The 24,074-nt window shown below is 40.6% G+C and overlaps 1 protein-coding gene across 1 annotated transcript in view; it reads right to left on the bottom strand.

Annotated features, from left to right (window-relative positions):
• nmi (N-myc (and STAT) interactor) overlaps positions 1 to 23,754 on the bottom strand; it is a 64,743-nt gene extending 40,989 nt beyond the window's left edge. Inside the window, exons 1-5 of the mRNA XM_036138753.1 lie at positions 23,224 to 23,754; positions 22,962 to 23,024; positions 21,672 to 21,830; positions 6,359 to 6,475; positions 5,937 to 6,108 (exon numbers count right to left, since the gene is read on the bottom strand). Coding sequence (XP_035994646.1) covers positions 5,937 to 6,108; positions 6,359 to 6,475; positions 21,672 to 21,830; positions 22,962 to 23,024; positions 23,224 to 23,295 — 583 coding nt within the window. The 5' untranslated portion in view covers positions 23,296 to 23,754. The remainder of the gene's footprint in view (positions 1 to 5,936; positions 6,109 to 6,358; positions 6,476 to 21,671; positions 21,831 to 22,961; positions 23,025 to 23,223) is intronic.
• Between the last annotated feature and the right edge of the window lie 320 nt (positions 23,755 to 24,074).

Raw genomic sequence — 24,074 nt, 5'->3', positions numbered from 1 at the left:
GCGTTCACTGGGCGAGAGGCGGGGTACACCCTGGACAGGTCGCCAGTCTGTCGCAGGGCTATATATATATATATATATATATATATATATATATATATATATATATATATATATATATATATATATATATATATATATATATATATATATATATATATATACGCATTTTATTCATGAATGAACTCATATATCAACTGTTTTTGAATGACATAAAATGTTTTGGTCCAACTGGACAAATTACGTAATGCAACAAAGAAAACATTGTAAGTAGCATATCAAACTGGCTATAACTTCACATCAACACATCAACTTCAATTAATTTCAACACAAAAGTAAAGCAATGTCTTATCAAGTGTTATGCTTATCTCCTGAAGCGTCATTAAAGTCATATTTAAATCAACATTTTACCAAACAGAACTCTTATTTTAACACAACTCTCAATGCAACTATAGGTACAGCTTTATGTCCAATAAAAACGTGGCCTATTTCCTTTTGGAAGTTTGGCACCCCCCCGAAAAAAAAAAAAAAAACAATAAAATCTGTTGCAGTTAAATCAATACAACCATCATAACAAAATTTGTGGGAAGAAAATTAGAACATAATTTGAATTAAACTGCAATAAAGTTGCAAAATCCACAACATAATCATGAGGATTTTCAGATGGCTTAGCCTGGAGAGAGAGAAAGGAAGAGACCCTCGGATTGGCCACACCTCCACAACCTTAAACGTCTCTGAACCGACCATCCTGGTGCATTCACGAACTAAACTCTGATGTTCTACGTGTGTGTTCTCACTTTGTTTATTTCGTGCATCAGCTTCTTAATCTGAGTCTGACTCACAATTTCCATCGCGAGATACAAACACGAAGAATTTTAATTTGATAGATATATATATATATATATATATATATATATATATATATATATATATATATATATATATATATATATATATATATATATATATATATATATATATATATATATATATAAAAAAAAAGAAACAGAGAGAGACAGAGAGAGAGCAGCTCGCGCATCCCTGGTCTAGTCCATCGTCGGGATCTACAGGGAATGTTTCAAAGATCTACCAGTCGATCGCGATCGACGGGTTGGCGACCACTGGCCTAAAGTATTTGCTCACCATCCAAATTATTGGAATGTAGTGCTCCCATCACTTCAATGGCCACAGGTGTATAAAATCAAGCACCTTGTCAGTCACAACAAACTTCCAAACTTCATATAGCCATATGAAGCATATTAAGATCAACTGAAGTGCAATGTAAAGCGTTTGATAAAGTGGAGACACGTTCTCTGGAGTGACGAATTGCGCTTCTCCATCTGGAAATCTGATGGACGAGTCTGCATTTGGCGGTTGCCAAGAGAATTGCACTTGTCTGACTGCATTGTGCCAAATGTAAAGTTTGATGGAGGGGAGATTATGGTGTGTGGTTGTTTTTCAGGAGCTGGGCTTGGCCCCTTAGTTCCAGTAAAAGGAACTTACCAAGACATTTTGTAATAAGTTTTTATTTTATTTAGCAACTTTTAAACATATTTCCCTTTAACCTATTTGGCCAAAGGAATAAAAGTAAAAAGTTATAAATTAAACTAAAAAAGTATCCATAATAACGTGCACAATGTTCAATAGGGCCGGACAATTCATTTGAATATCAATGTATCAAGATTAAAAGTGTTTATTTGGAATAAAATGGGTAATTTGGAGTGACATTCAGACCTTGGAGAAAGAAATTTGATAATTATTCAATTAAATGTCATATATCCAGTCTATTGTCATTCCCTTGAAAACAATATTTTCTTTTTGTTTACATTTTGAAAAGACTAAGCAGTGTTTCCTACTCAGATCACCCGAGCCTACTTCATGTACAAAATTTGCCTCCTCAATTGGGTCCAAAGCAAGACATTTAAGGGGAACAGAAAAAAATAAAACTCTTAGTTCTTTTAAATCTCCCATGTACCCCTTCTGTGTGAATACCCTTTTTAAATCCTAATAATAATAATCATACAAAAAATTAAAAACCTCAAAGGTTCCTGATCATATAACTCCCACAATGATTTGGATTTGACATAACAATTTGGGGATGACCAAAATCATTTTTGCCTGGAGTGTCTCTCCTCATTGAACTCTGTTACTTAGTCATAAATGTAAAATACGTTCCCAGGATTTTAAAAAGGAGTCTCAATTATCGCTCAACCTTGCCAATAACTTCTCATGTGATGCTATCTTCAATGTTTTGTATATCCACTTGTCAAAATTTGGAGCTCAGGGATCTTTCCACACAGTAGGAATTACCCATGCTGTTGTAATCACCACTGTCTTTAAGACAGCATATTCATATTTTGTTATCGTTGGTATTATTGAGCGGCTCCCCAGCAAACATAATCTTGGTGATCTGGGTATTGTTCTGCCAATCCACGTTTACATACACTTTAGTACCCTTTCCCAACCAGGATCAACTACTTCACATTCTCAAATAGAATTCAGAAAGATTCCAGGAGCTTCCAACACTTGTCATTTGCCATGATCCCCATCCTTTTGAGTTTAGATGCTGTGTAGTACCATCTGTGTATAAGTTTATACTGGGTAAATTGTCCTCTAGCCTCCTTTTTTATTTAACAGACTGAAAGTATTTTGCCCCAATCTTCCTCGTTTATATTACAACCCAAGTCTCTTTGCCAAACAACTCTCAAGTAATCACATATGTCCTTTCTTAAATTATTAAACACTTTATAAAATAGACCTGCACTATGTGTTCCATCAGATTACAACTTACAATACTCCACCACTGGGTTTGTTTGGTTAATAATTTTGCCCTTATTGATACAGTCTCTTAATTATAAATACTTCCAAAAGTTGCCTTTGTTTTCCAGTCCATATTTTTGAATGATTCCCTCAAAAGACATTTATCCCCCCCACCCCCTCCATAAATCTGACCAATTGTATGAATTTCTTTTTCCATCGATTCTAATTAACTTTTTTTTTGCCAATTCGTATTACCTATTCCTCCTCATTCAACAAGGAGGAATAGGTTTCCTCAAGTGAGAAACCCCACAAAACTTATGCACCTCATTCCAAACATGTTTTGAGTATATGAGTTCTGGGTTACCCTTTATTTCCAAACCATTAGCATTTGATTTGTGAGACAGAAAGTCCAGTAGCGTGAAAGTATTAACCAACTGATGCTCAATCTTGATCCAACTCATATCCAAGTCTGTTTTGATCCAGTGTTTTGCCAACCTTGACATTTCAAATGCCAGATTATAAAGTCTTATGTTTGGAAGTGTAAGACCTCCAATTTATTTTGACGCCCACATCTTCTTTTTATTGATCCTTGGTCTTTTTTTCTTCCAGAAAAATTATTTTATAATTTTCTCATATTGAACAAATATATCCAGTGAAATTTTCACAGGCAACATCATGGAAACACAATTGAATTGTGGCGCAACAATCATTTTAATCACACAAATTGTCCCCCATAATGTAAGTTTTAATTTCCTCCACTTACCTAAACTTGTTTTTATTTTGAGGAGAGGTTAAATTTTTGATTGCAATATTTCTTCTAAATTAGGGTTCAGAAAAATACCTAAATATTTCAAACCTGACAGCAACCTGTTGTTTTGGCCAAACAAAGCGTGTTTTTTTTTTTTCGTCTTCTGCATTGCCTGGAGTGATCCACGCCCGAAACCGCTGCGGGAACTACGGACCCACGGATCTGGAGCCGGGACATCCCCACTGAGGCAGCAAATAAAAGGATTTCCCCTTTTTATTTCTCTTTTTCACCCATAAGGTGATATATTTTGTGCCTGAGCAGAACCTATTAGGGGTTAGTTAAATGCTTAATTACTCCGAAAGGGAGTTTGTTTAACTGTGCTGGATATTTCTGATGTGCGTGCATGGATTTCTTAAGTGATTTTGGCTGTGTTGTTTTTGGGTTGATGATAAACTGGCTCAGCCGAGAGCCGATTTTCTCTTCTCTTCCTTTCTTCATCTTTCCTTCTTTTGTCTGTGCTCGGTTTCCCGCGTTTTCCTTTCAAAATCCTTTGTTCTGAAGCGAGACCGCCTCCCAATCAGAGGTCCGCCCAAACTAGGCAGGGTGAAATAGTAATTGTTTGTGGTTGTTCTGGTCCAGACGTTGAATGGTCTCTAAGCGCAAAAAAGTACCTCTTTTTGAGTTAACAACTAAATTAACAGACATTTTCATTGGTTTGTGATAAAGAAGGGTTAAAACTCCAATTGCAATTATAATTTGAGTTATCAACGTTTGCTGGATAAGTCTAATCGGTAAACAACCGGTCGGATCACATTTTTCCAGAATATATAAAGTTCATAACTGCTAGTTAATAAATGCATTGTTAGTGTTAATCATTACAGGCTCACAGCCCTTGGATCACAACCATTTGAATTATATTTATAGCTACCATTTGAGTTTTAATGATCTATTATTAAATTATAATAGCAAATTATAATTAATAATAATATTCAAAATCTAACAGGTTTCTGGCATAATAATGATATTCTCCATCAATGTGAAGAATGGAACACTGGACACGCCCCCGAATGGGTGTGCACAATGGGTCCTACTTAATGTCTGTGTAAAGCATGAACAGGGCTCTCAGACGTTCGCGTTGTTGTTGTGTATGAGAGCCCAGTACTGAAGCCGTAAACATCCCTTTGCGTTTAAGATTAAAAATGGTAAAATATATAGTTTCAGTTTCAAGAGTCTTTTTATTACTACAGAATTCTACAATAGAAACACCACATTATTCAGAAAAAGAACCTGAGGTGAGCGCAGCAGGCCAATTATTTAACACTACACTGCTCACCAGCTGTCTCAGGTCTGTGCTGTTCCTATCAAGCACTAAGCAAGTGGAGCCCGTGAACCCACACACTGGATCCAGTCCCACCTCCTGGTTACAGAGGAGTTTAGTGCCCATCTTTCAGTGCTTCCATCAATCCATGGCTTTTCCCACAGACACTAGTCTGTGTCTTTCTCTTTCAGTGGTTCCTGGGTGTGCTCCAGCCTGTTTCCTACCATTCAACACCTTTGGCTTAAATAAATCTTTGACAACAAATGGTGAACCGCATTATCTGTGTTACATTGACGGGGGCTTCTTTCATGATTGTGGTGGCTTTTAACTCAGAAATAATTGGACGTTGTGTTACCTAATTAGATTAGATTAGATTCAACTTTATTGTCATTACACAGGTACAAGGCAACGAAATGCAGTTTAGGTCTAACCAGAAGTTCAATAGCAGCAAGTTCAGGATAAACAATGGTTCCATATGTACAGGACATGGGTTTTTACTGAATAAATATAGAGATGGATACTATTATAAACAGAATTTTACTAATAGATTTGTCCTAAATCAACCAATTGGCCTGTATTATTTTCAACCAAACAAAGCACACCAGCAGTGTCTGATCAACCACTAACACTCCAAAGCACAGTGCCCTGCGATCCTTTCTGAACTTGTTCTATTCAGACGTGTCATCACTCGATCAAATGTGGGTGGGGTTCAGTAATCTCTGGTGTCTCAGAACACTTGACACAGAGTGATGGCTCTAAAGTGTATTAAAAGCACCAATTGAAACAAGTGAATTGATTAGACCCACGGCAGTGCATTCCCTCTTTTTGAATGGCCTAAATTAGACATGGATAGAGTTCATATCTCACAGATGTAGCTTCAGGAGACGTCTATGCAGAACCTGCTCCCTTTCAGTTAATAGTTATCTCTTCTCCCTCCTCCACGGCAGACAGTTAATAGTTACATATCAACATCAGCCACCAAAAATACAAGCTACTTCAAAGTTATTTCAGAGCCTGCAACTGACACTAAATCTGGATTCCTTTACTGCAAGTGTAGGTCACATCTGACATTAAACCCCTTACATGAGAAAACAGCAATAAAGACACGTTTACCTTTCTCTTCCTCAAAGGTGAGGAGTGCCTGTCCTCCTTGTAGAAGCACGGCAGCTCTCTGACTGATGGTAAACACTCCTCTGATTGACTTACAGCTGTCATCTCTCCACCCCTCACCTTCTTTGAAACGAGCAAGAAACTTCACATCTGTGTTGGGAATCTGGGCGTAGATCTTGACAAGGAATACAGAGTTTGTTTTAACCATTTATCTGTACCATTAAGAGTACTAAGATGTATGCTGAGTCCTCCTGTGATTAATCAGGTATCTATCTGATATAATGTCACTTAACAAAATTAGTTTTCTTGTTTGTAAGATTTCTTTAAATACAAACTGCTGATTCATAAACTTAAGCAGAAAAGCTAAATCAAAACAAAGAGGACAACTATTAAAATGAGAGATAAACATCAGCTTTCATTCCTACCTTGAATTTGTGCTTCAGTTTTGAAGTCTCAGCTCTCTTTGCCTCCAGTTCAGCTTTACATATTTTTAATTTATCCAATATATCTTGTTTGTGTTTCGAAAGCCTCTGGATTTCTTCCTTTATATACAGTGATAAAACACACACACACACACACACATATTATAATGTCCTTCTTCCCTAGAACCTGTAAATGTAAACAAAAGTCAGACACAGTGGTGCTGTCAGGGAGGGAGGGTGTGTGCCCCCCACCCAGAAGTGGTAAGCCCTTGGTTTAACAACTGAAGCTGAGTTGTCATGCACCAGCCTTTACCAATTAACAACAAATGCACCATCAGGACGATTAGTTTACTATGCTTAAATAATGTTTTAGTTTACTTCTTAGGCCCAGTCAGCTAAGTGCTGCAAAGGCCTATTGTAATTCTAAAGTCTGTCCTCTCTTCAATTTAGCTTTTGGGGGCCATTTACATCACACACATGAAAACTCACCAAATGACTCAAAATTGTCCCCCTATTAAATTTTTGTAAATGTCATAATCTGACCTTGTCGCCTGAAATTTTGAAATGCTGTGACTTTCACAAAGAAAGGTTGAATCAAACCAAACTTGGTATGATTGATTCCTCTCAGGTAACCAACAATCCTATTTGGTCAAATGCTGACATCATCAAAGCCAGGCCCGCTGAGAACAGGAAGTCACTTTTATTCACTTGGAAAGGTCCGTCTCTGACCCTCTTGACTTCATCAACTTGAGACTGTGTCAGAAGACAGATAACATGTTGACCTTACTTCCTTGTAACATGCACACTTTCCGTTTGTGCATGTGGCCATGGCGAATTGCTGCATTACGCCGTGACCTTACATGTGGCTCTAATTTCCACATAGATCATCACATTAGCAACAAAATCAATGTGACTGAGCTTAGTCTAATCCAGTGTTTCAGCTAGATGTAACTGATTGTGGTGCCACACCTGCCACACCTTCAGAATTAAGTTTAAAAAAAATATATGGTAAAACAATGAAAAGCATGAGATATATTCACCCTATATTATGTATAGCCTATATTTGCACATGTATACTAACCATAACCTGAGTTTGAAATGAAGTTCAAATGTACTGTCTATTTTGAAAAACCAACAGCGCATGCTCATTCCTGTCTATCTACGAAGCTGGCTAGGGTCCACTGTGCTGTGCTGCTCTCAGGAGGTAAGAAAAACTGGAGATCACAGTCCTGTGTTGAGCATTTAGCGTCTTTGTTGCTATCTTTAGTTACGTTTCAGACCCCTCTAGCAATTTTCTTTCAAAAAGCGACAAGCAACAAGCGACTATATACCACTTTTTTTTTTAATGGCGACTTTACCGAAAACACCAACCGTTCCGGAGCCACTGTATTGAGGCAGCAGTGAGAGCTAGAGCTAGAGTTCCCGCTTCCTTCCCTCAGCAGTCTCACACCATAGCTGCTGCTGCCCTGTCACATAAATATTGCTTTTTGTCTCTGAAACTGTTGCACATAAATTATTCCCTGAATTTGATTCACACACAGCTTCTATCACTCAATCATCTCATTCACTTTGTGTGCCTCTGTCTTCTTGGTACATTTCTTTGTGTAGTTTTATGTAGTGTGGATTCAGGCTATGTATGAAAATTCATAAACCATTTTGTAAAGATAAATTTTAAAGGTCATTTTTAGTTCAAAACACTATTATTATTTGTATTTTTTAAAACTTTGTTGGCTTGGCAAAGGTTCTCCTACACCCTGGGTCACAAACGTATGAACAAATATGTAACTTAGATGATGTTGACCCCAAGCCACTCTTTGTCCGAGGCTCATGAAGTTTAGTACACATATGTAATGTCTCAGGACTTACAAAAAAGTCTCCCAGCTTTTGATTTACAGACTTCAAAATCACTGTTTAAGCTACCACACCCTGTCAGTATACTCTTAAGGCACTGGAGTCAAAAGCTTTTTGCTGCACGAAAGCATGTTGCCGTGGCCAAGCCTAAAATCTGACTTCTCACCATAAAAGACAAAACTGTCATAACTCCTACACAGAACCTCACACCATCACCAAACCTTTTCTTTCATCTTACATCAGTATGTGCTACATTTATATGCTTATTTACAGGGTTCCCACACCTTGGTGAACATAAAATTCAAGGACCTTTCAAGGACTTTCCAGGGCCAATTTCCTCAAATTCAAGGACCACACGTGGCGGCATTTACCTACTGTGACTGCTGAATAGGTTATATTTTAATACAATGCAAATTCAATAAAAGACTAAACGGCATAGAAGTTGTTGGGTCAGAAGCAATGCAAGAAAGTGGAATTAATTTATAGCCTACATTGATATTGATCATATTCATAGCCTACATTTATATCCACAGTACATGGCTATGCCATACTACATTACATATAAGATGTACATTAGCCTACTGTTTCATGGAATTTTATGGAAAAAAGTGCAGCATTGAGATGTTCAGAATTATATCAATTTGTTTCACTTACTTTCATCTTTGATTAAGCTAGTTTTTGACTTCTGTTTAAAGCGCCACGGTTGCCAGAAAGCTGCTCAGAGATATATTTAAATCATTCTCAGGCTTTTGTTACCTTTGTTAAAGACACAATTTAAGTGCATTTTACAAACCCTCCTCCTTTACCCGGGTTTGAGACCGGCAAAATGAACCATAAAGAGACACTATGGTGGAGTTACAAATTTTTTCTTTTCAACTTTTTTTTAACATTTTCTTTTTTCTCTTGTGGTCCACTAAGGAGCCTACAAATCACGGTAAAACATAAACATGTGGCTGTGCAAATCAAATGCCGTTATTTATTAAAGATAAAATATTTTAAATTCAGTTATTTATGATCAACCTGCGTCATCAATCCCGGCGCATGCGCGCTTCATTTGCAGTCTGGACGCTGAGGGTTAACATGCTGTGGCTCTGACTGCAGCGCTGAAAGGGACTCCTGCGGTAGCGGGAGAACGGGGTTGGGACGGGGGAGGTGCCCCACGGCAGTACCTGCCGCTGGAGGACAATAGTATGAACAATACGTGCTTTCACGTAAGAGTCTCCAAAAGTCGCTAGATTTGTCGCTAGTCGCTTTTTTGAAAAAGAGTCGCGGGAGGGGTCTGAAAAGTATAGCGACAAAGTCACTGAGTTGGCAACACTGCGTGAATGTAACCTATTGGAACGCACGTAGGCCTAAACCGTAGCCTACCAACTAACAAAGAAGAGCGAACGTACTTTTGCAAATTAAAAGTCTGCGGAATCAACATAATTTTAAAAGATTGTGTGGTAGTAAAATAATGACATGAGTCATCATCCGTGTGAACTTTCAACCCCACAAAAAAATTCAAGGTCTTTCAAGGACAAGGTGTTTTTTTTTGGCTATTTTCAAGAACTTTCAAGGGCCTTGAATTTATTTTTTCAGATTCACAAACTTTCAAGGATTTCAAGGACCCGTGGGAACCCTGTATTTAATTACATCACTTTATCCCTGCCCACTTAGAATAGGAGGTTACCTGGTGCACTCGCGGATGTCCTCATTGTACACTTTAAATCATACAAGTCTCAAGGAGTGTGATCCAACATGGGTAGGGTTCTTCTCTCTCCCCCTCCCCCTCCTACTCTAAACAGTTACTGTTGGCTGGAAAGTATGGCTGAGCGGCGAATGATCCTTATCCACAAACGGCTCCATTGGATCACATCGGAATTTGGAACAACAGCGCCCCCTAGAATACTTAAATGTCTGCATCTTCCTGATGCTTCCTCGGATCCTCACTAAATTTGGTGTCTTTGACCATGAATGCCTATTCCATGGGTTGGTGTAGTAAGTTGAGGACATCACTTGAGCCCCGCCCACTGAGAACTAAACGAACGTTGTTGTTTTTTGCTGATTCAAGCTTGTCGACGCTGTTTACATGTTTCAGACTTTGCCTAATATCAAAAAATAATTTCAGATGACATTTTCAAAACACTACAGGAAGTCTTCATTAATCCTTTAGCATGAAATAGTTAGTGACCACAGCTTTCAACAAGAAAGTTGGATTTGGCCCCATTTCCACTTATTACTGGAGTACAACTAAGCATGATGGGGAGTGATGCAATTCAATTCAACTTTATTTATACAGCACCAATTGACAACACGTCACCTCAACGCACTTTACAAAGTCAAATTCAACCAAATCATACAGATTGGTCAAAAGGTTTCCTATCTAAGGAGACCCAGTAGATTGTTTAAGTCTTGACAAGCAACATTCAATCCTCCTGAAAGAGCGTAGAGCCAAAGGGAGAGTTGTCTGCCTTGTTGATGGCTTTGCAGCAATCCAGCATATATGAAGCCACAGCAGAGAGAAAAACTCCCCTTTAACAGGGAGGAAAACCTCCAGCAGAACTGGAACCAGGCTCAGTGTGAATCCTCATCTGCCTCGACCGACTGGGGGTTAGGGAAGACAGAGCAGAGACACAGAAAGCACATTGATCCAGGAGTACTTTCTATGTTATATGGTAATAGCTGATGATCCCTGGATGATGTCACAGCTAACAGAACTCCAGACCAGGTGTACCTACTATGAAGAAAAAAATGACAGAACAAAAAGTCAAGAGTTTAAATAACAACAAACAATGCAAAATAGGGGAACAGTAGGAGAACTCAGCAGAGTCAGAAAAATAGACCTTGGTGTCCTCCAGTAGCCGAAGCCTATTGTCAAGTCAAATTACAGTTGAGATGAGTGCATTTTTAATAAATAAATAAAGATATAACTTGCACTAAAGAGATTCAATACAGGTGTGTACAATTCACTGACGACAGTAGCGTCAAGCACCAAAACGAAGACAACCTGCTTAATTGCTGCCTGGTGCGCTCAGGAGCTCATGACGTCACGCACCCGACGCATCCCTGAAGCGCAGGTGTGATATCAGACCCAAGTAAGAGCAGAAGTTGTTGAGACACGGACGAGGATCCTGTTAAAATTAATACCAACGAAGCACGTTGGTTTGAACGTCTACACAGATTGGAGAGGCAGCCGGTAAGAAGCTAAACTTAAAATCTGTGCTACAGAGTTGCTGCTGCTGAGCCGTTCGGAAATGGTGTTTGTTTACTTGATAGTGTGCAGCAAAATGGATGCGTAGCTCTGTTTAATACGGGTTGTTTGCCACGCTTTGATTGTCTTGATGAAATGTGTGTTAGTATGACCATAGGCTGCGTGTTTCTTAAATATTATTAGAAAGTGTTTGGTCGATTGGTGTAATAAGAGGGTCTGCTTTTTAATTGGGTTAATAGATTTAAAGGATAAATAGGTTAAATGGGGGTTGTGCAATTAAAGTGGCAATATGTGGTTTGTGCTACCTAAGCTTGTATGTGTTTCAGTGTTTGGTGTTATTTATTAGGGATGGGTATTGCCAAAGAAGTCACGATTCGATTCGAATCACGATTCACATGCCACGATCCGATTCTATCACGATGCATCACGATACTTGAATTATTGCGATGTATTGCGATGTATTGTGATATTTTCACTGAACACTGTTAGAAAACAATACAGCCATTACCAGTGGCTGACTGGCTGTGTATGATCTGGATAGTGTCTTCAATTGATACATAACTGAAAGAAACTGAATTTATACATAGCTGTATTTATTGAAACGACTTTTGGAGGTATTGCCATGAAAACAAATATTACTATTACTGGAGTGGACACACTGACAAAAAGTGCTTAGGATTTATAAAACTTAAAATAACAGAATAAGGATAATCAGTGCCGTTTACATGGCCTCAGTGGTCCTTTAAACCAATGAAGTTGTATTCCACTTGTTTTTAGCTGATGTTCGCCAACCACTAATGCAATTTTATTTATTCATTTTTTTACCATCTCAAGAGCAACGCCCCTTTTGCCGCTTAGGTAGGGCATACAGGTAGAGAACGCCCGTAGCAACAAGCTATTACACGCACAACAGAAACAGCGATATGACCGACTTTATAGCCGTTAAACTTTGCCAAGACGATGTCCCAGGTGCACGGTTTACTGGTCGCACTGTCGAAGAACACACCAACCTTCAGCTCAAACGATGGCTTGAGTGTCGAGGGCTTAAAAAGAACGGAAAACGGGCCGAGTTGATCGAACGGTAAGCTTTGTTTTCTTTTTTCCTGCACGGCGGTCATGGCGTCATCGGCCGTTTTTTTTCTGTTTGTAATCACCATCCAGGGATCGGTATATGTTTAATGTTTGTCTTATTTGAAATGTTTTTGAGTAAGCTATCCTGGTAGCAGGGTATCATGTTAGCGCCTGCTAGCATGATAGCCTATATGCTATCATGGTAGCAGGCGCTTCATTATTAACATGTCGGCCACCAAAATACTCTTACGTGTTCACTACTTGATGTCGCTGGAATTGGGTCAAGATGTTCTTCGGTTGGGCCCTTTCCTCCAACAAAATGCTTGCTACATATGTAGGTGAATTTGGTAACTTTTTCCGGGTTGAACTGTTGTGTAGGCCGACCACACCGGTGTACCCAGCGCACACATTTCTCCTTGCCAGTCTTGAAGAAAACATCCTTCATATGTGGCCGATCAGCGTACCTCGAATCGCTGTTGCACGTTCCATAGCAACAATGTTTAAAAACCATGGTCTTAGATTTGGAAAAAGCAGTCGTTTACCGAGTAAAACCAAGGGTAACGCACGTCTCTTTTACAGCGAAACAGCGGCGGACTATGCAAGCTTGCCCTACTGCGTTTTGTATTGAATGGAATATTTAGGACTGACATTTACAAGTAAATTAGTAAATATTTATGGATATTTATGTGTTTATGCGATTACTTATGTGTGTATTTTTTTTGGTTGTTTAAAAGGTTTTTTACCTGCTTGACCATTGCTAAAGAAAAGAAAAGAAAAAGAAAGTGGAAAAGAAAACAAACTGAGTGGATTCCAGTTTTATTCTCCATGTAGACGGGTCAAAATCCCTTTCAAGTTGGGGAATCTGCACAACTAAGCTGACAACTTGACAGTAAAAAAACGCTTCCAGGAATTGGAACCCGGATAGCCAGAGAACACAGCGCTGATTGACAACCGAAGACCAGGGAATTAAGAAGTGTGGAAAGGCACCAAGCTTGGACCTGGGGAGAAGTCAGGGGTTGATTGCTGGCACGTAGAAAGAAAGTACAAGAAAAACTTAAAAAGCAAAGAAAGTGCACTTAACTTGTTATCCACGAACGACCTGCAGAGATGTCAAAGACCGCTGACGAGCTGAAAAAGGACCGAACTGTGGCAAAGAGAACATTTTCCTGCATGGCTAACGTCCTGCTGAACACCTATGATAACAAATAAGTATTAGAACTAGAAGATGGATTCGGCAATCTCACACAAGCAGCAGAAAGAGTCTGGGAAGCCAATGATGATTTAGAAGCTAAAACTTCTCGAGGATAAAGAGACTGAGGTGGGTGCTGAAGAAGCAGAGTGTTCTGATCAGCAAAAGGCAGACCTAGTAAAGACGGCTGATGAGTGCGAAGAAACATTGAAGGAAGTCAGATGTCTTCTCTAAAACGTGCTGTGGGTCCAAAATAGAGAACACGATGTGCTCACTGCGCTCCAAGTGGCAGAAGTTGAAAGCAGGCGCACAGGTGCAGTTGACCTCAACAGCAGGCTCGAAGCCTATGAATTAATGCTGGGTCACCTTCAAGATCTTGTGAAAGCAGTAAAAGTGTCCTTTGAGCGATGGAAGCGATGGACACCAGCCAAACAGAAGCAAGACATCCAGGGACGGTTGAAGGATCTCAACCAGAAAATTCCTTTGCTCATGTCCAGGAAAGCGGACTTCATTTGCGAGAAGATGAAAGAGGATCAACGACAAGTAACCCCTGTCTTCCAAAATCTTTCAGCGCCTGCCATTAGACTGAAGCCAACTGCTCTTCCCAAATTTTCTGGCAACAAGCGTGACTTCCATAGATGGAGGAAGGACTGGGAGGCTCTGCAAAAACAAGGTGAGCCCTCAGGCTCAAAGGAAGTAAAAAAGTTCCAGTTGCTGGACAGTCTGGAAGAGAAGGTCACTCAGGACCTGAGGCTCTCCCGTTACCAAGAAGTAGATGACATCTTTCGTGTTCTTGAAAATTGCTTTGGGAACCAAACTGCCATTGAGATTGTGGAAGAGGTGCAGAGAATGCCAGCTGTTAGGAACCACCAACCAAGGAAGATAGTGGAGTTGATCCAAACAGTTGAGAAGGCACTGCAGGATCTGAGCGACCTTGGAGATACAGGGGCAATTAAAAGTCCATTAGTCACCAAGTCTGTTGAAAGTAAGCTCCCCGAAACCCTGAAAAAAAAGAGTGGCTTGTATATGCGGCTGATGGTCGAAATGCTATAGTCCCAGGCAACAGATTTGACGGCCTGCTGGCTTTTCTCAAGGAGCAAGAGGCCATTTATGAGCAGCTTGAGCACTTGAAGGAAGAGAGAAGCGAGGTCTGATCCAAGGCACGCAAGCACAAAGTCAAATGACGCTCCAGCAGGATGTGTCGTCTGTGGTGATGGAAAACATCGGAGGAAGCTGTACTTCTGTAAGCAGTTCCGGGCCCTGAAGCCAGCAGATAAGAACACAGCGGTCAAGAAGCTAGGGGCATGTGAGAGATGTCTTAAACTTCATGATGGCCGAGCATTCTGCAAACCAACTTACCTCTGCAAGCATCCAGACTTTAAGGACCAGCGCCTTCCTGAACACCATTATTATCTGTGCTCAAATGCTGCTCCAAGAGGCGGAGCCATGCCGAAGAGGAGTGAGTACCAAAAGGCAGGCAGGAATGGATATACGGCTAATCAGGAGGACTTTATCCGCAAGCTTCCCCCAGAACTGGCAGAACAGTGTCGACACGCTTTCCCCAATGCCGTCTCAAAGACACTCAGCACTGAGATTACGCCATCCAGCCTGCTTGGGTAGCATGGTCTGCAAGAGTTTCCAGTCATAACGATGCTACTCGAAGTGATGGCCAATGCCGGGCAAAAGATTGGCACTCTGATTGACCTAGCATCAGATACGAACTATATCACCCACAAAGCAGCAGGGAGACTGAACCTCAGGAGTGAGGCGATCACTCTCGTCATCCATGGTGTTGGGGGCATGAAGACCCATGTGGAGACAAGAAGGTACTTGTTAAAGATCAGAGTGAAGACCTCAAAAGGAATGCTGCAGTCCCATCAATTAGTCTGCTACGGGCTCAACAATATAGCCGATGTCCACAAGGGTGTAACGGCACAACAACTGTATAGGGCCCGACGTGCCCATTGAGGAGCTTACAAGACCCAAAGAAATCGATCTTCTAATAAGTCGTAGAGAGGGCAAGCTGGCGCCACAGCGAATTAGAGTCGTTGGAGACCTTGTGCTTTGGGACGGGCCATTGGGGAAGACCATTGGGGGCACCCGTCCGGACCTGTTTGAAGACGTCATCATGTCAGCCCATACATCAAGCACTCATTACGCTAGGTCAATGAGGACAGCTGCCACAAAGTATGAGGAGTTACTGGCCAGGCCCCCCAGGCAACAACCACCAATCAGTCAGCTCTGCCATGGCATCCAGGAGTCCACGACTTTGACCACCTGCCACGACTTCCTGGAATGGTGGAGGTGGGACAGTGTCAGCGCTGCTTGCAAACCCAGGTGTGGAGGCTGCCGGTGCGGAAATTGTCAACCAGGAGGCAAAGACATGACCCTTGCTGAGGAGCGGGAACTGGAAGTAGTGAAAGGGGGGCTCACATACGTCACAAGTGACTGCCACAGCAAAGACCCTCACTGGCATGCCAGATATCCTTGGCTCGAAGATCCTGTTTCACTCCCAAACAATAGGGGAGCTGTTGAGGCCACCTTCCTTAGAACAGAAAGGCACCTCGCTAAGGAGCCTAAATGGAAAACTGCCTATGCTGCCCAGGTGCATGACATGGTCTCCAGAGGAGCCGCAATCAAGCTGTCTAAGAACACAATTTCTAGTTGGACCGGACCAGTGTGGTATGTTAGCCATCTCATAGCGCCAAATCCTCACTCCATTACAACCCCAGGGAGGCTTGTCTGGAATAGCAGCAAGAAGTTCAGAGGTGTGAGCCTGAACGATATGCTGATGAAGGGCCCAGATGTCCTCAACTCTATTCGGGCTGTCCTCCTGAGGTTCCGAAGTGGAGTTTTCGCCGCCCTCGATGACATAAAAAAGATGTACAATTCAGTCTGGCTTGAGGACAGTGACGTGCATTTACACATGTCCCTGTGGCGAGACTCTGAAGATGAGTAGCTAGGAGAGTATGCTGTTACAAGGGTTAATATTAGAGACAAGCCAGCAGGATGCATTGCACAGCTTATTTATCAAGTAGCATTTTGTATTGAATGGAATATTTAAGACTGACATTTACATGTAAATTTTAAATATTTATGGATATTTATGTGTTTATGCGATTACTTGTGTGTATTTTTTTTGGTTGTTTAAAAGGTTTTTTACCTGCTTGACCATTGCTAAAGAAAAGAAAAGAAAAAGAAAGTGGAAAAGAAAACAAACTGAGTGGATTCCAGTTTTATTCTCCATGTAGACGGGTCAAAATCCCTTTCAAGTTGGGGAATCTGCACAACTAAGCTGACAACTTGACACCTATAGCAGCATAACTATAGAGGTAGCTCAGGGTAACATAAGCCACTCTAACTATAAGCTTTGTCAAAAAGGAAAGTTTTAAGATTAGTCTTAAAAGTAGACAGCGTGTCTTAACCTGACTAGCCATATGGATTTCGCTCCGCCTAGCTCCACTTACATCCATTTGGGACCTCTCCCATAGAGAGTGATTTCTCCAACCAATTTTATCGTCTAGCCAATCAGGACGCAGGGCTGGAGTTTCATAGATGTGATGTAGTGGAGAAGCGACCGTGACGTGAGACTGTTTTGATTCAGATAGCAATGGCGGCTCGCATCGACGAAGCAAGCATCAACATTGATGCTGCCATTTCTTCCGTGTTGTCCAATCTACCTAATATTGTTTCATTAAAAGAACATCAGAGAACGGCTCTGAAGGCTTTTGTTGGTGGAAACAATGTTTTCGCCCTTCTCCCGACCGGATTTGGCAAGTTTTGTTTTCCGGGGCGCGCCCGCAGCGGAGCGGCTAGCGCGAACCATATTAGGAGGCCTTTAGTCCTTGACGCGGTCGGCCCGTGATCGACCCGCGGCGCTTTGCCACCTGTCTTCCCCCCTCTTCCTGTCAGCTCACTGTCAATAAAACGTGTGCCACTAGAGCCGCAAACACATTAAAAAAAAAGTTTTGTTTTTTCCTGCGTCGCTCTCACAGCGTCACGGGTTAGCTTCGGTGTGAGTGGTTGAAATAGCACGTCGATAAAGATGACAGACAAGTGGCTTATCCAATTATATGCAAGGATTTTTGATAAGGCCCAGCCTTCAAAAAAGGCAATTCCTATGGAGAGGTCCCAGATGGATGTAAGTGGAGCTAGGCGGAGCGAAATCCATATGGCTAGAGTCAGGTTAAAGGTGTCTGCCTCATGGACCAAAACTGGGAGATGGTTCCAGGGGAGAGGAGCCTGATAGCTAAAGGATCTGCCTCCCATTCTACTTATGTTATGGGTGATGTTGAGGCCTGCTCATAGTACCCCCCGTTGGTGATCTTCGAAACGGCAGATGAGAAAGGCATGCGATGCTCGAGACGATTGAAATGGTGCTTGTAGGCATGCGGTGCACTTGGGGTCGCGACACGGACTGAGCACAACTAAGCTGCAAGGTCACTCAGTCTGCTGCTTGCAGCTTTAATTTATACCTGTAGTGTTAAGCTTGTCATACACTCCATGAGAACAAAGAATTTTGTTTCGTAGTCAGGGTGGGAAGAACACAATAAAAGTTTGTTTTTGCTCTGTCTATTCATGAGATGCTCAACTGCAGAAGTCAGCCCCACTATACACACATCACTGAATATCAGGCAGACGTGGGAGGGGGACACAGAGAGCAGCGCACAGAGCAGGCGAAGAGCTAAAACTTGAAGACATGAGACATATTTAGCTCATGGTGTGCTCTAGCGCTATTAGGAAAGACTGTGAACACCGGGGGCGAGACTGCCCTGCTAGCATAATTTATAGAGGAAACGCTGCAAGTGAGCAGAATAGGCATGTTCACCAACTTAAACCACCAGAGTTCAAATGAACTGCGGGACTGCAGTTTGACAGATGCATGACACACGCAGACAGAGAGAGCGAGAGAGACAGAGAGAGCGAGAGAGACAGAGAGAGAGACAGAGAGAGACAGAGAGAAAGAGAAAGGCAAAACAGTTTCTAATAAACACAAAATCCTAACATCCAGCCAAGATTTTAACATTTGACATCTATTATGCGTGTACTTTCTCGCATAAAATAATCTTAAATCAACTTTTTGGGATAAATTAAGGTTATAAAATTGATAGGTTTTTAAACTCCTCATCTCTTTACTCCACTGTTGTGGCGGACAGTTTTTCTTACGGCACGCGAACCGCCCCGGCCCAGAGAAAGCAGAGAAATACTGGATCGAATGAGGGACCAAAGCCCAGGGAAAGTAAAGCGTGGGTAAATTAAATTAGTCGGGTAAATGTGTAAGGAATGCTACCAGTGATTTGCAATGCCCCATGCTGGCAATGGAAAAGGGTCTAAGTACAGGACTGTCTCAGAAAATTTTAATATTGTGATAAAGTTCTTTATTTTCTGTAATGCAATTAAAAAACATGAAATGTCATATATTCTGGATTCATTACAAATCAACTGAAATATCGCAAGCCTTTTATTGTTTTAATATTGCTGATTATGGCTTACAGCTTAAGAAACCCAAATATCCTATCTCAAAATATTAGAATATCGTGAAAAAGTATACTAGTAGGCTATTCAACTAATCACTTGAATCGTCTAATTAACTCGAAACACTGCAGGGTTTCCTGAGCCTTGAAAAACACTCAGCTTGGTTCAGTAAACTAAATCACAAGTATGGTAGTGGTTAAGAGACGACATAAGATTCTCACAGTAACTGGTGTACTGACCATGGCATTACTGTCCTTGATTGGCCTGCCAATTCCCCTGACCTGAACCCCATAGAATTGTGGGGTATTGTGAAGAAGAAGCTGAAAGACACCAGACCCAACAATGCAAATGAGCTAAAGGCCGCTATTGAAGCATCCTGGGCATCCATAACACCTCAGCAATGCCACAGGCTGATTGCCTCAATGCCACGCCGCATTGATGCAGTAATCTGTGCAAAAGGATTCCCAACCAAGTACTGAGTGCATTAATGGACATTTTCAAAATGTTTGATTTTGTTTTGCTGTTATAATTTTTTTTTTACTTGGTCTGAGGAAATATTCTAATATTTTGAGATAGGATTTTTGAGTTTTCTTCAGTTGTACGCCATAATCAGCGATATTAAAACAATAAAAGGCTTGCGATATTTCAGTTGATTTGTAATGAATCCAGAATGTATGACATTTCATATTTTTTAATTGCATTACAGAAAATAAAGAACTTTATCACAATATTCTAATTTTCTGAGACAGTCCTGTATAACACCGTGAGCAGGGTGAGCCCTTTAATCTGTATAAGGTAGAGTTCACCAACAGGTTACAATGGCGTATCGCGCACGTGACGTCACCGACTCAAGAGCAACGCCCCTTTTGCCGCTTAGGTAGGGCATACAGGTAGAGAACGCCCGTAGCAACCAGCTATTACACGCACAACAGAACCAGCGATATGACCGACTTTGCAGCCGTTAAACTTTCCCAAGACGATGTCCCAGGCGCACAGATTACTGATCGAACTGTCGAAGAACACACCAACCTTCAGCTCAAACGATGGCTTGAGTGTCGAGGGCTTAAAAAGACCGGAAAACGGGCCGAGTTGATCGAACGGTAAGCTTTGTTTTTTTTTTCCTGCGCGGCGGTCATGGCGTCGTCTGCCGTTTTTTTTGTTTGTAATCACCGTCCAGGAATCGGTATATGTTTAATGTTTGTCTTATTTGAAATGTTTTTGAGTAAGCTTTCCTGGTAGTAGGGTATCATGTTAGCGCCTGCTACCATGATAGCCAATATGCTATCATGGTAGCAGGCGCTTCAATATTAACATGTCGGCCACCAAAATACTCTTACCTGTTCACTACTTGATGTCGCTGGAATTGGGTCAGGATGTTCTTCGGTTGTGCCCTTTCCTCCAACAAAATGCTTGCTACATATGTAGGTGAATTTGGTAACTTTATCCGGGTTGAACTGTTGTGTAGGCTAACCGCACCGGTGTACCCAGCGCACGCATTTCTCCTTGGCAGTCTTGAAGAAAACATCCTTCATATGCGGCCGATCAGCGTACCTCGAGTCGCTGTTGCACGTTCCACAGCAACAATTTTTAAAAACCATGGTTTTAGATTTGGAAAAAGCAGTCATTTACCGAGTAAAACCAAGGGTAACGCACGTCTCTTTTACAGCGAAACAACGGCGGACTATGCAAGCTTGCCCTACTGCGTACCACGTGATGTGACGTCATCGTGACGTTACGTTTCTAAAAATAGCTCGCTGGCGGTACGCCATTGAGCTTGTGAGTTAAATTAATCTATTTACCTTATTCTATTTAATGAAACTAACAATTAGTTTAATAATTGATCAATTGATCAATTATGTTTTTGATTAATCAATGAAAAAACATTTTAATTTCCACCTATTTTTCCTAAATAGAACATTTGGACTGACAGAAAACAAGCTGCTACTTAGATGTTCTGTTACAATAATATTAAATTATAAATAATTAATTTTGGTTCAAAGAAATAACTACGCTAACCAGATTTTCATTTAATAGACAATTTATCACAACAAAAGTAGAGCTGAAAAACTGCTATGTCAAATGTGGTTTGGGTGCACTTCACTTTTGTGCTGGTCAACCTGGAGGAAAAAAACTGGTCATAATAGTGGAACCACAGCAAAAACACCCCTGCCAACAATCAAATAGACCACAAGCCCATTTCATAGACAGCTTCAGCACAAATTGCACTTTATGTAAAAACTACATGCTATTTTATTGTACATATTTTTCCTTCGAATGAAATGTATATCTTCTATAAATGTTTCAAATTTTTCTTTGAAGAATCAAAAAGGATGTTATACACTTCATATTTTGTTTTTCTTGTTTTTCTTTTTCTTTACATTTTTCAGGATTTACTTTAAGGGGGCTTATTTTTGTTTTTATACAAGAATGATCATTGCGTCATTCAACTCGCTCTGCAGCCAGTCAGCATTGACATTATTCTGTAGGTGAAATAAGTGGCTCCACGCATAGCTGGAGCCGCCATTGGTCAGACATACCTGCACAATATCCAGTTGTTGACAGAATTGTTTCTGGCAAGACTCCTGCTTCTGAACATATGCCATCATCTCCTGCTGGGCCTTCTTCTTGGCCTCATCTTCTTCCAGTTTTTCCAAGACCATCCTGGCCTTTATATCATCAGCTTTCTCGACTTTAGCCTTTATAATAGAACAGAAAGTAAGATAAGCTAAGAAATACCTTTATTGTCCCACAATGGGGAAATTTGGGTGTGACAAAGGCAAAAAACACTAGTTACACACTAGAGCAGTCATGAAAAAGCAACAGAGTAATTAGGGTTACCCTAACTATCAGAAAACCAAAAATAAAAGTATTGCAAAATTATTGACATTGACATGGCATGTTCAGATAAAAATTAAATATTCAAGTTAATCAGAGGAAATACAGCAGCCGATTTATAAAATGATGTGAGGAAAATATTCAATATGCATGGTTGTACAAGCAACACCCCAGAGTAGCTAAAGTGCACAAAACGTGGCAGGTGGGAATACGCCCATGGACTAGGACGGGTCTGCAACCCGTGGCTGTGGAGCCACAGGTGGTCAATGTTTACAAATGTAAAAGTCATTTAAAACTACTAGCTTTAGGATGCAATTTCTGCATAACATTTCCAGAAAGAAAAGGAACTAATGGTGTATAGAATATTTTACTATAGCTAAATGAAGTATACTTTTGTCATTAGGTTGCAAATGACTTGCTTTTTCAGAATTTTGATGCTATTTGTTATAAAACTCAAATTAATTCAAATTGAAGAAAATGTATTAAACATAAACATGCTGTTGGTTAAATAATAAAAACTGTTGATCTTTAAAAAAAATTAAACATATACTATATACTATAAAAACAAGTTCTTGTTTCAAAGAGATGTGTAACTTTTGTGGCTCTAAACAAAATTTGTTTAGCTGGACCGAGGGCAAAAATGGCTCTGCGGGTTGTAAAGGTTGCTGACCGCTGGACTAGGATAATACTGGACCACCAAGGCCCACTGGGAAAACATTGTTTATAGCGCCCCCGTCCGTCCAACCACCAACCTACCTTACTAAACCGAAACCAAAATGAATAATAATAATAATAATAATAATAAAATAATAATAATAATAATAATAATAATAATAATAATAATCCCACTATGTATTAGAATATATATATTCAATATGTTTAATATAGATAGATAGATAGATAGATAGATAGATAGATAGATAGATAGATAGATAGATAGATAGATAGATAGATAGATAGATGTTTCCAGGTTTGTAGGTGTCCTTTCTCACCTTCAATGTTTTCAGTTCCGTCTTCGCATCTTCAATGTTGTCCATCTTTGGAATACTACTCATCTAACGAAAAGGAAAACCACGAATAAAGAACAAAATCAGTCTATCCAACATCCTAACCTAACCTTCAAGACCTTAACATATCAAAATGCTATTATTTAATCCATCTGTAGCATAATATGTCTGTCATGGCCTGGACGACGAAAACGAAACCTAAAGCATTAAACCGTTTAATGACAATTTAACTCGGGATTTGTCCTACCTTTATCGGTGTTGAATTCCTTTGTTTCGATGACCCTTCTGTTACTTTTAGGAGAGAACCCAGAGTTCTCATATGAGAGTTCTTTAGAAAGTGACGGAGAAAACGCTGTGTCAAACTCCTACGTCAGGCTGCCTCCGGTTCCGTCTGCTGTCACGCGCTTCAGCACGGCATTTTAAAGTTGCTTTCTGCTTGACGCACGTGCACGTAGGTTCCGCACAGAAATAATGACGTAACTATCCCTAACACTTGTTTGTCCAGTTTCGTTTAGTCTGTCTGTTTTACGTGTGAGTTGGTCCCTAACACTTGTATGTCTTTTTGAGTGTTGTTAGAATGAGTGAAACCACGGCATCGGGGCTCCCCACAGTAGGGGTTGAAGAATCAATCCTGAATTGTGCCTACATTTGTTGAGAAGTCACTTGTAGGAAAAGCACAATAATTCCAATACTGGGCAAGTTATATGGAGGACCAGGGGTCCGTTCTTCGTACGTTGCTTAAAACATCCGAGATCAAATGACACATCCAAGATGATTTCATCCGGCTAATCATGATCCGGCTAATTGGGTTCTTCGAACACACCTGTTGTTTACGATTAGTATGGCTGGATTGAGTTATCTGAGACAACTGCGCGTTCATGCGTTTGTTTAAAAGGGGAAATGTATCGATAGTAGAAACAATGATCAGCAGCGCTGCTATTCAGCATGGCCAAAGAACGCCCACAGTTTTTCTCCGAAGCAGAACAAGAGCTTTTAATGGAAGGTTATGCCGAATTTGTGTCATTAATTAAAAACGGACACCTCAAAGTCTGCTAAAGCCAGGAGAGAGAGAGCTGGCAAAAGCAGCAGACAAATTAA

This window comes from Fundulus heteroclitus, chromosome 7 (assembly GCF_011125445.2).
Source record: "Fundulus heteroclitus isolate FHET01 chromosome 7, MU-UCD_Fhet_4.1, whole genome shotgun sequence".
Taxonomy (NCBI): Eukaryota; Metazoa; Chordata; class Actinopteri; order Cyprinodontiformes; family Fundulidae; genus Fundulus; species Fundulus heteroclitus.
The sequence above is the reverse complement of the archived record's forward strand: the minus strand, read 5'-3'. Positions and strand labels throughout refer to the sequence as shown.